The sequence below is a fragment of the Semicossyphus pulcher genome, unplaced genomic scaffold, assembly GCF_022749685.1.
Source record: "Semicossyphus pulcher isolate SPU_LCO1_2020_fin unplaced genomic scaffold, fSemPul1.0.p SCAF_9, whole genome shotgun sequence".
Taxonomy (NCBI): Eukaryota; Metazoa; Chordata; class Actinopteri; order Labriformes; family Labridae; genus Semicossyphus; species Semicossyphus pulcher.
The window spans coordinates 20,239,525-20,251,129 of record NW_027211770.1 but is presented as its reverse complement, the minus strand read 5'-3'; the positions used below and the strand labels follow the sequence as shown (position 1 = coordinate 20,251,129).

The following is an 11,605-nucleotide window of genomic DNA, read 5'->3' as shown; positions in this document are numbered from 1 at the left end:
GAAAGCAAGTGAGCTTCTGTGTGTCTGTCAGTTGATCATGCAGCCTGACAGACAGAAACACATGCTCACAGGGTCCCATTTCAGAGTTATATAAATAGTTGCCCATGTCCTTCCCTGAGTTTACCACCTTACCACCCTCAGTCTTTGACATGCAAGATTTCTCACAACATGTTACACACTTGTACAATAACAGCCTTTTCGACTAGGGTTCAGTGTAAGAAGAAAGCCTTAGTCCAAAATGCGTAATTTGACCGCTTATGTTTAATGAAGTCTGTAAGGATTTTCAGAAAATTAAATCAAAATCAAAATTAATCATATTCATGATACACATTGAAAAGTGACTTTAGTCATGTATGATGCAATGTTTATTCTCTTGACCCCTGTCTGAATTATGACATTTATAATCATAATTCTTCTATGGATTTACCTGCCAAAGGACCTCTGATAAAATGTAGCTATCTAGCTGACCGTGTGAGTGTAAATGTCTGTCCATTTTCCTTTCAAATAAATAAATTCAATTCCTAAACATTTCTGCAGGCGAGCAGGAACACACATCAACTCCAAGGAAGTACCTTCAGGTATTCAGCTGCTGTTTACTGTTTGACCAACAGAGGGCGACAAGAGGAACTCCTCACTTCCGTTCGGATGTACAGACGCATGGCGGGATATGTAGTGCGTGCGCCGGCCCTATAAGAGTATGGGGAACTTCCATTAACGTCCTCTTTACTGCGCGAGCCTGAGCTAGACAGGTACGGACAACAGCCTGGTGCTTTTTCACATCACGAACTTACACCTTTTGGACTATTTCAATGTACAAAAGTTAACCGTCAGTGAAAGTAAATGTAGTTGTATGGTGAACGTGTCTTTAGAAAAAAAAAAGTATCATTTTCTAATGTATTGGCGAAGTGGGAAGCTAATTCGGTTAAGCTAATGCTAGCTTGTCATATCCAACAACGTGGTGCAGTGCTACTGCGGCCTAGTCGTAAGAATGAAGTTGCCGATTTCTCACACGTTTACATTTCATTTAGTTTGTAAGAATCGTTTTCGGTCAGTCGGTATTTTAAAATGCACTATTTATGACTTGCATTACTAGTTTACTAAACGGTGTCATCATTGCTGAATAAAATCAGAATGTTGTGCAGCTAGCGGTTTATAAGTTTCTTTACAAATTTCGCCGGAAATAGAATAAAGCCTCCAGTATTGTCTAATTTAAAATGATTTTGACTTACGATTTTGAAGGGGAACAGAAGTTAAATTATTCACATTTGGATGTATACCTGTGTGCATCTTAAGTGGAATACATTTTGCTGTGATTCCCTCTCAGCCAATTGTGTGATTACGATTGATGATTTTGCTTGTGATTTGAGATTTTAGGGAGAGTTAGCTGTGAATGCTTTGAATATTTTCAATCTTCAATAATTTCCCCTTTCAATTAACTTGTACTGACCAACTTAATGTGTGATGTTGCAGGCACCTATAAGCCGCCATGCCCGTTGCCAGGAGTTGGGTTTGTCGCAAGACATATGTCACCCCCCGTCGTCCTTTCGAGAAGTCCCGTCTCGACCAGGAGTTGAAACTCATTGGTATGTTTATTTCATAAGTAAAGCTAGCTCTAAAAATGTTATAGCCGCTGTTGGCCCAAATGACATGGCACTAAAGCATTTACTGTCTGTTCTTTTTAAAGGCGAGTATGGACTGAGGAACAAGCGTGAGGTGTGGAGGGTCAAGTTCACCCTTGCCAAGATTCGCAAAGCTGCCAGAGAGCTGCTCACTCTTGACGAGAAGGACCCCAAGCGTCTGTTTGAAGGTATATATAATTTAAAGTTTTAGTATTCAGTGTATTGGCCGATGATTTAAATATCAACTTGTCAGACTTACCTATGGTGTCAAGAATTCCTCGTCAATGAGGCCAATATTTTTACTGTAAATCTACATCTACTGCCTTCCTCTGTTCGGAAATGTAAGTAGCTTCTGTTTGATTTTGCCAGGTAATGCTTTGCTCAGGCGTCTGGTGAGGATTGGTGTGCTGGATGAGGGTAAGATGAAGCTCGATTACATCCTGGGTCTGAAGGTTGAAGATTTCTTGGAGAGGAGGCTGCAGACTCAGGTCTTCAAGCTTGGACTTGCCAAGAGCATCCACCATGCCCGCGTCCTTATCCGCCAGAGGCACATTCGGTAAGCTCAACTGCTTCTGAAAAACAAACATCATAAAGGGAGGGGTCACAAGTCTTCAGAGGGACTCATGAGAATCTCTCAATGCTTCGTCTTTCATCAGAGGACCATCAGCTTGTAACGCTCCCCGCTGAGATCAGTTAACTTTTCAAAAAGGTCAATTCGGTATCAAAACCGTATACCTTGTCAATAGACATTGCCCAGAGCCAATCCTGCCGCTGAGGGCTTGGACTGTGCCCCTGAGGGGTTGTGGCTGTGAGGTAAGGTATGGAGGATTGCACCTCGGGCAATAGTAGCATGTATTTTATGTTTTGATGTACTAAATACTCAGGCTGATGATTTAAGTAAAACATTCAGATTTTCTGTGGTGTCAAGAATTCCTCGTCAATGAAGCCTGCAGTATATTAATTGCACTAACCCGTTAGTGTTTAAATGCACTTGGATAAATTGGACACTGTAATCCAAATAGAGACTTCTTTCGTAAAGGCCCCCCTCTTTGTCTCTCTTCTGCAGAGTGCGTAAGCAGGTGGTGAACATCCCCTCCTTTGTGGTTCGCCTGGACAGCCAGAAACACATCGACTTCTCTCTGAGGTCTCCATACGGTGGTGGACGCCCAGGCCGTGTCAAGAGAAAGAACGCCAAGAAGGGCCAGGGTGGAGCTGGAGGAGCTGATGATGAGGAGGAAGATTAAGAAGGAACATGTCCGGGGAGTGTTGTGTTATACTTCCTGTTCTGTCAAGTTTCAATAAAAATGTTGGTCTGACCAGAGAAACTGAGTAATTTCTTTTTTCTTACCTTTAGAAAATTGTCTCAGTAACTTGCACACTTTAATACAGAAGCATAAATAATGCAATTTATTAACCTTGATTTAGTTAAGTATTATGAAAGCGATTTTGGTTTAAAGTGGAGTTTATGAAACTCAAACTATGAATCTGTATGTAGTTGTCATCCCTCGAGTCAAAATGGTACAGCCCACACCCCTACATTTGTAATTGTGCAGTCCAACTCCACAAGGCGGCGCCCTACGTCGTCATCTACCAGGAAGTTGAAGTATTTTGTGCTAGCCATGATGCCAGCTGTGTGAGTGTGACTGTACCCGGGTGTGCAGGGCTCTGCTAGAGACCGGACTAACTTAACCGTGGAGAATATAACGTTATAAATGTAAGTAAACTGAAGCTTTCAACTAACACTTTGTGTAACGGTTAATATCTGTCTTAGCTGCTAAGCTAATGTGTGGTTAGTGTGGACAATGCTAACGTTTTCTGTGACTGATGGCGATAAATACACATGATTGGCTGTTTAAGCCTTACGTTTTTTTATACAAACTATGCTGTATAAGCTTTCATGCTGCTTTAAACTACTTAAACATATCTGTCTTGGCAAAATTCAGTTGAACGATTGGGTTGCTCTTGGCTAACGTTGCCACTTAAATTTAGTCAACGGGAATTAGGTTTTGAATGCAACTTTGGGATGTAAAACAGGTTTTTGTCTGCTTTTTACTGTACTGTCACAAACAAAGGTGCCTCCTATGACATTCAGTTACAGACTACAGACTTAAGTTCTCCCATGTTATTCCTTTAAATGAATATTAGCATACGTGTCCATTTCCTACCACCTCTTGATGTTCTAAATAACGTGTTGCAACAACGTCTCAATATGCTCTTGCTAACACCAAAGAGGAAATTGGTTCAGTTGGCCAAGAAAGGAAATGCCGAGAGAAAATTAGAACTACTTTCAAATGAATGAATTAGAAATGGTTGCTTTAAAACAGGTCCGCATAACAACACATGACTCTAAAGGCAACATTATTTTTAGTTAAATATGCAACCCCCTTTGTTTAAACTTTTATGTTTTACTACTTTCTCTGAGCAAAAGTTAGTTGAGCTCTGACTAACAACTCCCCCAAATTTACATAGGATTCAATAAATATGTCTCTGATTTTTTTCCTCAGCATTTAAAAAAAAAAAGGTCATCTTCACCAAGTAGGATTTGTTGCAAGGCATTTGGATTAGGGATGTAAGATATTGGATTTTTTATCCGATATGCCGATATTTTCCAACCCTTTTTGCCGATATCTTGCCATACTGATATATAAGACACCTGTTTTGCAGAGAACACCAAGCTTCCACTGGAGTGGAACGGATATCATGCTTACTCTTATTGTATTCTATTCTTGAGATGGGCAATTCGGTTGTAGTGTTGAATGAATGATATTGGGCCCCTCCTCGCAAGATCGATGCTGAGCAACCATTGCAAAAAGCAACCTTGCTGTCTGTTTCGGTAACTTTGAAAAACTGCCATACTGCAGACAAATTGCACCCTTCTTCATGCTTGACGGAAGAGGCGTGGTGCGTGCAGTGCGCGCACACACTCATGCCGAGTTAATGTCATAGCATTAAGCTTTTTTAGGGAATCATCGAGCATTTAGGCAAAGCGTTTTAGTGCCGGAAAATATTGGCAGAAAATTGCAGACGCCAATATATCATTTTCAAGCCATAATCTGCAGATACCAATAACGTGCTGATAATATTGTGCATCCCTTATTTGGGTTGATTGTGTTGAGTACCTGGATTGAGTGATCTGTGATTCTGTTTCAGCAGAGCGATGTCTCCAGATGAGCTGGTGTACTTGGGAGTCCTTGCTGCTTCCATCCCTGTTGGATTCCTCTTCCGTTACCTCAGTGAGTATTTTGGTCAGGTTACACTTTTGTTCTTTTGGCCAATGATGTTGGTCAAACCTCACTGTTTCTGTTACTCACCATGTTAAATATGTTTTCAATATTTTTCCTCAATTTATTTTTGTTCACACAGAGATGATGGGTCAAATACTAAGCACAAAACAATATCCCTTTAAAATAATTTTAAATAAAGAGGAGGGTTATTCATCATCAGCTTAAATCCTCCTCTGAATGCTTGTGATCATATTACTTATCCTAAAATGTGTCAACTAGAATTCCAGACAGTTTCTTTATAGAAAAGCCTCTTTTTCTTTGCCGGGATGAAGAAAGTGTAAATCTGCTTAGCAGTTTCTGCTCTATAACCTCTCAAGGATAAGTGATGTTTAATCCGGTGTTAGGGGAGACCATGAACGATTAAAGATGACTTTAATTAATCTTTTCTTTTGTCAAGTCGTTTTTGCTTCTTAACCGAATGCACAGCCTGTCAGTGTAATTCACAGCCTCAGTCTGCAGTGTATATGTTGTTTTAAACATTTGTCCTTTTGTTTTATATCTCATATACTTGCTCTGCCTGTCCTCTTTGAGCCTGCTTTTTTGTTTTGAAAACATACTCTTACATTCAGTGTGTAAGGGAGGACTGGAGGACCTCTGTATGCAGTGTAAACACATTCTATGTGACTTACAAATATTTCTCTTCATACTGTGTTCTTTTGAAAAATGTTGTAATTGCGTGGCACTTGTGCTGGTCGACACATCTTTTAATTCAAGAGTACAGCTCAGCTGGAAGTGATGTTTTCACACCATGTTTCTATTTTAATTCACTGACACTGAAAGCATATCCTGTCAATGACATCAACACAGATTGTCTTAAAAGGGTGCCCCCGCTGAGTTTGCATTACAATCATATAACATTGTTAAACTCATGACAGACATTTTATCATCAAAATTGTCTATTATTCAACCAAAGCTAGCTCGAGTGACATCACTTAAGGCAATTTCTTGGCTTTATTTTGGGACACAGAAAATGTCACTCAGCTTTTTTGCACTGTGCATTGCCAGTAGAGCTTTTCAAGACCTGTTAACAGACTTAAATATGTAAAATAGGTAGAGTTCCCCTTTTATACCTTTTCACTTACTGCAAGCTTGTGAGAAAATGTAGATTTTTGGTGGCTGAAACTGTATTTTTTCTCTTTCACTTCAGGTCCTCCTGTGAAGCAGGGGGCAGCTCTTCTCCTGGGCCTCTCCATCACCATCGCCACCTGTAACATCCACACACTACACTCTCTGGTGACCGTGATTGGAACATGGATTATTGTAAAGAGCAGCTGGCGGTGAGAGATGAACTGTTTTTCATTTATTTAATCAAGCAACTATATCTCAAGGACAGTAATTTATTTAAAAGTAAAGTGCAGTAAAAAAGGTGTCTTTCCTGTTACCTGACATTTAAGCATCTTGAATGAGAAATAATTGTTGTCTTAACCTTCATTAAAACATTTGTCTCTTTCCACCAGGTATGCACCAGCACTGAGTCTCACCTGGACCTTCGTCTACCTCTTCTTCTTCCGGATGGTCACTTGGTTCGGGCTGCCATCGCCCACACCTTTTGCCAATGCCGTCCAGCTTCTTCTCACTCTTAAGGTAACAGAAACCTACACGGTGTAGACCTACTATTGCGGCAAAACACAGCGTTTTAACATTTTATATGCATCTATGTTTATATGTGACTCATGTTTTTTCTTTTTACTGCAGATGGTGAGTCTGGCGAACGAGGTGCACAGCTTCCACATAGAGAAGAAAAAGGAAGTGAGCTCTTTTGCCAAGTCTCCTGTCGTCGTTGGACTGTCTCAGGAGCCGTCTCTCTTGGATATTCTGTCCTATAGCTACTGTTATGTCGGTATCATGACCGGTAAGTCCATGGAAAGTCAGACTCCTCTCAGAATATGTGCCGTTTATATTCATGTGTGTGATGCTCATTTGCTTTTGCATGAATTTTAACTGTTGTCTCTCTTTGTCTCGCTCGCCGCTACTTGTCCAATATTGTGTGAGTCCATATTGTTTTCAGTATTATCACTTCTGGTTTTCATATGTCTCTATTTTTGCTTTCTTACTCCCCTCTCCTATACAACCGTCTCTTTTATTGCACCACACTGCCCTCTACTGGTCCCCTTTGTGTCTTGCATTTTCCCCATTTCTCCATTTTTGTCAATCACCGTCGTCTCAACACTGCCTTCATTCCTTTATCTCATCCCTCCGTGTTCCTTAAGGTCCGTTCTTTCGCTTTCAAACGTACGCCGACTGGCTGAGGCAGCCGAGCCCGCAGGCCCTGCCCAGCTGGGAACCGTGCCTCCAGCGTTTGAAGCTGGTCCCTGTCTACGGCGCTCTGTTCCTGGCCGTCAACTCCGTGTTTCCTCTGACCTACGTTCGCACAGACGAATTCCTGGATGAAAACTTTTTCTTTAGGTACCTTTTACGATTCAATACAGCCCTGATGCTTTCTTTTAATAACAGTGAAAATGTCATCGGACATTTTTCAAGCAAAATCAAACTCAGCATTTTGATTTGATTATTTATGGTTTACTATTTCAGAATATTTCCTAAAATCTGCTAATGTAATCCCTAGTATACTGATGTACAATGTGGCTCTAATTTTAAAATAAATATAAAGATAAAAAAAGATTCCTTTCAGCTCTGAAAAAGGTGCCTTTAGCTTTAAGTACAGACTATGGAGGGCCAGCTGTACTTAACTAACTGCTGTTGTTTGGTGAATTAAAGATGAATAATACACTTTCTCTCTCTCACCAGGTTCTTCTACATGATCGCAGTCTTCTTCGTGTTTCGGATGCGTTTCTATGCAGCGTGGTGTGGAGCTGAGGCGGGTTGTATCAGTGCAGGTCTGGGCTGCTATCCAGAGAAAGCTCTGTCCAAACCTGGAGGAGGACCCACTGTTAACTACAGGTACATTATCACAGGGCTAACAAGGATATTTACAGAGGATGCAACAGTGATTACTCACTGACATCTCAGTCTGCGTGGTACAGGTGTGAAATTAGTATTCCTGCCAGTTTGTTTTCCTTTTTTAAATTTTCTCTCCATGTGGACAGTCCCGATCCCTCCACTGAAGAGAAATATGACTTCAAAACCATCCAGAACATCGACTGCTACAACACTGACTTCTGCGTGAAGGTCCGGCACGGCATGCGTTACTGGAACATGACAGTGCAGTGGTGGCTGCATCACTACATCTACCCCAATTCCCCCTTCAAAGCCTACACTCTCAGGTAAGGCTTTGTGTGCTGTGGTTACTTCACTAATCCACAAATCTGGTGTGAACTGGCCCTTTAAGTCAAAACAAAATGAGTAGTTACTTCTTACCTCTTTAGTTTGCCAATAAAGTAAAGTAAAATTAAATCTTAAAGAATGAGTTTGGGGATGTTTTATTAGTAAGTTATTTACTTTTTTTTAAAGATTATTTTTTGGGCTTTTTTGCCTTTTTTATTAGACAGGACAGATGAAGTGAGACAGGAAATGTGGGGAGTAGAGAGTGGGGGTTGACATGCACCAAACGGATCGGCAGGCCGGGAGTTGAACCTGCGATCAGTGCGTCGAGGACTGTAGCCTCTGCATATGTAAACACTTTACTAGTTCCCCTTTCTGTGGAACTCATTCCTACTGGATATGCAAATATTTAAAAACAGGTAGATCACATGTGGATGATTATTTTAAAAAGAAAATGCTGAAAAACAATGGAGCCATGTAGCTTTTTGGCAAACAGCTGCTCCTAACTGCAAATAGGAGTCAAAAGTCCATCTTTTGGACCGTTTTCAGCCATTGATTTGGTGTTCTGCGGAGTATTTACGACATCAGGAGGATGTAAGTGCAAGCTATTAAACATGGACTACAGCGCCAGTGTTTGTGGTAATGGAGGAATATCACACACAGTGCAACAGTTGGCCTCAGCTTTAGGTTTTTAATAGTGTTGGCACAACAGTGAAACAATGAAAGCGTATGGCTAAAAAGCAATAAGCTATATACGGTCTTGTTATTATTATTATGTTATTATTTTGCATGGCTCATATAAAACTGCCCTTTTTAACTTCTGCACACAAACCATCAGCTTTATAGCCAGAAACAAAGAAACCAGGACAGTGTGAATGACTTCAGCTTCTCTCTTGTTTTTAACTCTCAGGGCGGGCTGGACCATGTTCATCAGCGCCTACTGGCACGGACTACACGCCGGATACTACCTCTCCTTCCTCACCATCCCTCTGTGCATCGCTGCTGAGTCCGCCATGGAGTCGTCTGTCCGCTCCAAACTGGGCCCCCGTGGACAGAACATCTTCGACTGGGTGCACTGGTTCCTGAAGATGCGGGCGTACGACTTCATGTGCATGGGATTCGTGCTGCTGAAGGCCTCTGACACCATCAACTACTGGAATTCCATCTACTTCGTCATGCACGTTATCGCTGTTTGCTGTATTATCCTCGGCAAGGTCTTAAAGGGAGGGAGAGGGGAAGGGAGGAGAGGGGAAAAGGAGGGAGAGAAAAAAGAGAAAACTGGAGAAAAGACGGACTGAATGGTACAGAAAAGAAACGGTGGGATACTTTTTATAAAGAGGACATCAAGACAACTTCCAACACTGATCGCACCAACACGTGTCACACATGATCTCTTATTTGAAAAAGTTAAACTGGATTTAATTAAAATAACATTAAATTAGACAAAAGCGTGACAGGAAAATCCAGGACAGGTCGACATTTCGTATACATGTACATAAACTCACAAGTACTGTGAACACTGGGAGAGGAATGTTTGCGCTCAATGAATGTCACTTTTATAGTGTGAATGGGAAACTGGGATGTAAATAGTGATTGAACTCCCCTCATCTCTTGTCTGCCTGTACAGTGTGTATACTTTTATCCCATGATATCATTCCAAGTAGAATAATAAGAAAACTGTGTTTCAGGTCAAAATGAGGTGATGAAATGTCACGATGCTGTGTTAGAATCAGGCAGCAGGGCGAGGGGCGATTAAATAGGGTGATTGTCCATTAGCAACAAAACATTCCAACAGAACTCAGATAATGTTATGTTTTCCAGTTTATCAATATAAAGAAACAAAATTATTCTGCTTCTGTTTTGCATCTTAAAGGGGCCATGTCTTGTAAATGGATATTCTCATATTTTGCATGGGTTTCACATTTATTGTTCACAATGAAAAAGTGAAAATTGCATAATTCAGTTTTTCCAGAGTCACATTTTTAAAAAGGTCGCCTCTGACATGGACCGTTCAGAACAGCTGCAGGTTTCTATGTAGAATCCTGTTTCGCTGAAATCGACCAATCGTCATTCACCGTCACCTCAGGCTGCCTTCTTGCACTAGCTTGTAGTCAAGTCGTTGTCAAGATTTCAACTCACCATTCCAATACCGCCTGGTGATTCTGGCTCGTACATGTTAGGCCGAATAACTGATCCTAGAGCAGCCATGTTTTCTACAGCTTTGTAGTGACAGTGCAGTGCGGCCGCTCCCCCACGTGGGATCGCACACGTGGAGGTCACTCCAAATACCGTCAGCCAATCGTGGCTAAGGTCTAACCTTTGAATGGCAAAACGGCTTGTTCGTTTCAGGAGGAAGGAGAGGCTCTGAAAAATAATTACATTAAAATATATATACCATTTTTTAAACGAAACAAACTTTACCAACGTGAATCAAAAAGTAATAGAAAACTGATTGCATAGCTAAAATAGGGCCCTTTAAGTCTGCACATTGATTGTTTTTACCACAATCAATGGTCTAAACAGAATGACGATTTTACTCCTGTTATCAGCAGACGTTATTTCACTTGCAGCATTAACACAAGCTTTGTGACACTGGGAAATTCTGCCTGCTTTAAGTTCAAAGGAGCAAAACAAGTTTCAGATTACATTTTTAAAGCTTCCTGTTTACATTCTTTACATGTTTAAGATTTTGTTTTTAGTTACCTCAAGCTTTTTCAGCAATATACCGACATTTTTTTCCTTTGACTTGCTCTGTAAATCTAAAATGTGTTTGAGTTTTTTCCCTTATTATCGTTCTGACCTGTAAATGAAAGCTGTTCAGCTCATATCAGGAACATGTACACTGTTATCTCTGTTGCAGTGTTGTATCCAGTTCAGAGAGTGCCATGTGAAAAATGGGTACAGTCCGCTCACTGCCAAAATGTCTGCTTGTACTGCCATCGTGGACCATTCAGGGTTGGGACCAAACATTTGATAACAAAAAAGTTTCACATCAAAAGTAAAAGCTGCCAATGTTAGTCATGAATAACAGCACAGCGAGGGCTGGGCGATGTGGTGAAAAAATCATCATCACAAATTCAATGTAGTATTATGTAACCCTTGTAGTTTAATCTCGCTGATAATAAACAGAACCAAAGACATAATTTCCTTGGTGGAAGTAATCAAACTGGCGTTAAGAGCAGTCACAATGTTATGTGACTTATCATATGTGTAAACAAAAGGTGGTTATTTTTTTATTTAGACTTACTCTGAGACTTATTTGGACAGCAGAATTTCTGGAACTTTATGTCAGGTTAAAAGTTAATAAAAGACAGTATTAATTTATCGCCCAGCCCTAACCACAGCAAACCGTTTATTAGCTGTCAATCATGTCAAGAGTTCTGTCACTTCTCTGTCAAACTGTGATAACTGCTGCATCTCTGTTTTATATGAACACACCTGAAAGCAGAACTGAAACTCTTTCCCTCCCTGTTATCAATA

General features: G+C 40.7%; 2 protein-coding genes across 3 annotated transcripts; both read left to right on the top strand.

Annotated features, from left to right (window-relative positions):
- Window positions 1–699: 699 nt before the first annotated feature.
- On the top strand, window positions 700–2,938 carry rps9 (ribosomal protein S9). Its single transcript, XM_069657024.1, has 5 exons — window positions 700–749; window positions 1,471–1,583; window positions 1,685–1,807; window positions 1,989–2,175; window positions 2,686–2,938. The coding sequence occupies exons 2-5, from the start codon at window positions 1,487–1,489 to the stop codon at window positions 2,861–2,863; spliced, it is 585 nt and encodes a 194-aa protein (XP_069513125.1). The 5' UTR covers window positions 700–749; window positions 1,471–1,486; the 3' UTR covers window positions 2,864–2,938.
- A 305-nt stretch (window positions 2,939–3,243) lies between these two features.
- Window positions 3,244–10,423, top strand: mboat7 (membrane bound O-acyltransferase domain containing 7). 2 transcript variants are annotated; one of them, XM_069657047.1, is made up of 9 exons: window positions 3,244–3,333; window positions 4,770–4,852; window positions 6,051–6,180; window positions 6,361–6,487; window positions 6,599–6,755; window positions 7,114–7,309; window positions 7,652–7,804; window positions 7,951–8,127; window positions 9,036–10,423. In XM_069657047.1, exons 2-9 carry the CDS (start codon window positions 4,777–4,779, stop codon window positions 9,421–9,423), a joined length of 1,404 nt encoding a protein of 467 aa, XP_069513148.1. In that variant the 5' UTR covers window positions 3,244–3,333; window positions 4,770–4,776; the 3' UTR covers window positions 9,424–10,423. The 2 variants fall into 2 exon arrangements, with proteins under 2 accessions (XP_069513148.1, XP_069513149.1); XM_069657048.1 differs by having other exon boundaries at window positions 3,257–3,333; window positions 4,773–4,852.
- The last annotated feature ends 1,182 nt before the right edge of the window (window positions 10,424–11,605 follow it).

Bases quoted from the DNA above. Each gene is read 5' to 3' on its own strand.
- rps9 (XM_069657024.1), top strand. From the start codon at position 1,487: ATGCCCGTTGCCAGGAGTTGGGTTTGTCGCAAGACATATGTCACCCCC. The intron at 1,584-1,684 runs GTATGTTTATTT...TTCTTTTTAAAG, and splicing joins CCAGGAGTTGAAACTCATTG to GCGAGTATGGACTGAGGAAC. The intron at 1,808-1,988 runs GTATATATAATT...TGATTTTGCCAG, and splicing joins CCCCAAGCGTCTGTTTGAAG to GTAATGCTTTGCTCAGGCGT.
- mboat7 (XM_069657047.1), top strand. From the start codon at position 4,777: ATGTCTCCAGATGAGCTGGTGTACTTGGGAGTCCTTGCTGCTTCCATC. The intron at 6,181-6,360 runs GTGAGAGATGAA...TCTTTCCACCAG, and splicing joins ATTGTAAAGAGCAGCTGGCG to GTATGCACCAGCACTGAGTC. The intron at 8,128-9,035 runs GTAAGGCTTTGT...TTTAACTCTCAG, and splicing joins TTCAAAGCCTACACTCTCAG to GGCGGGCTGGACCATGTTCA.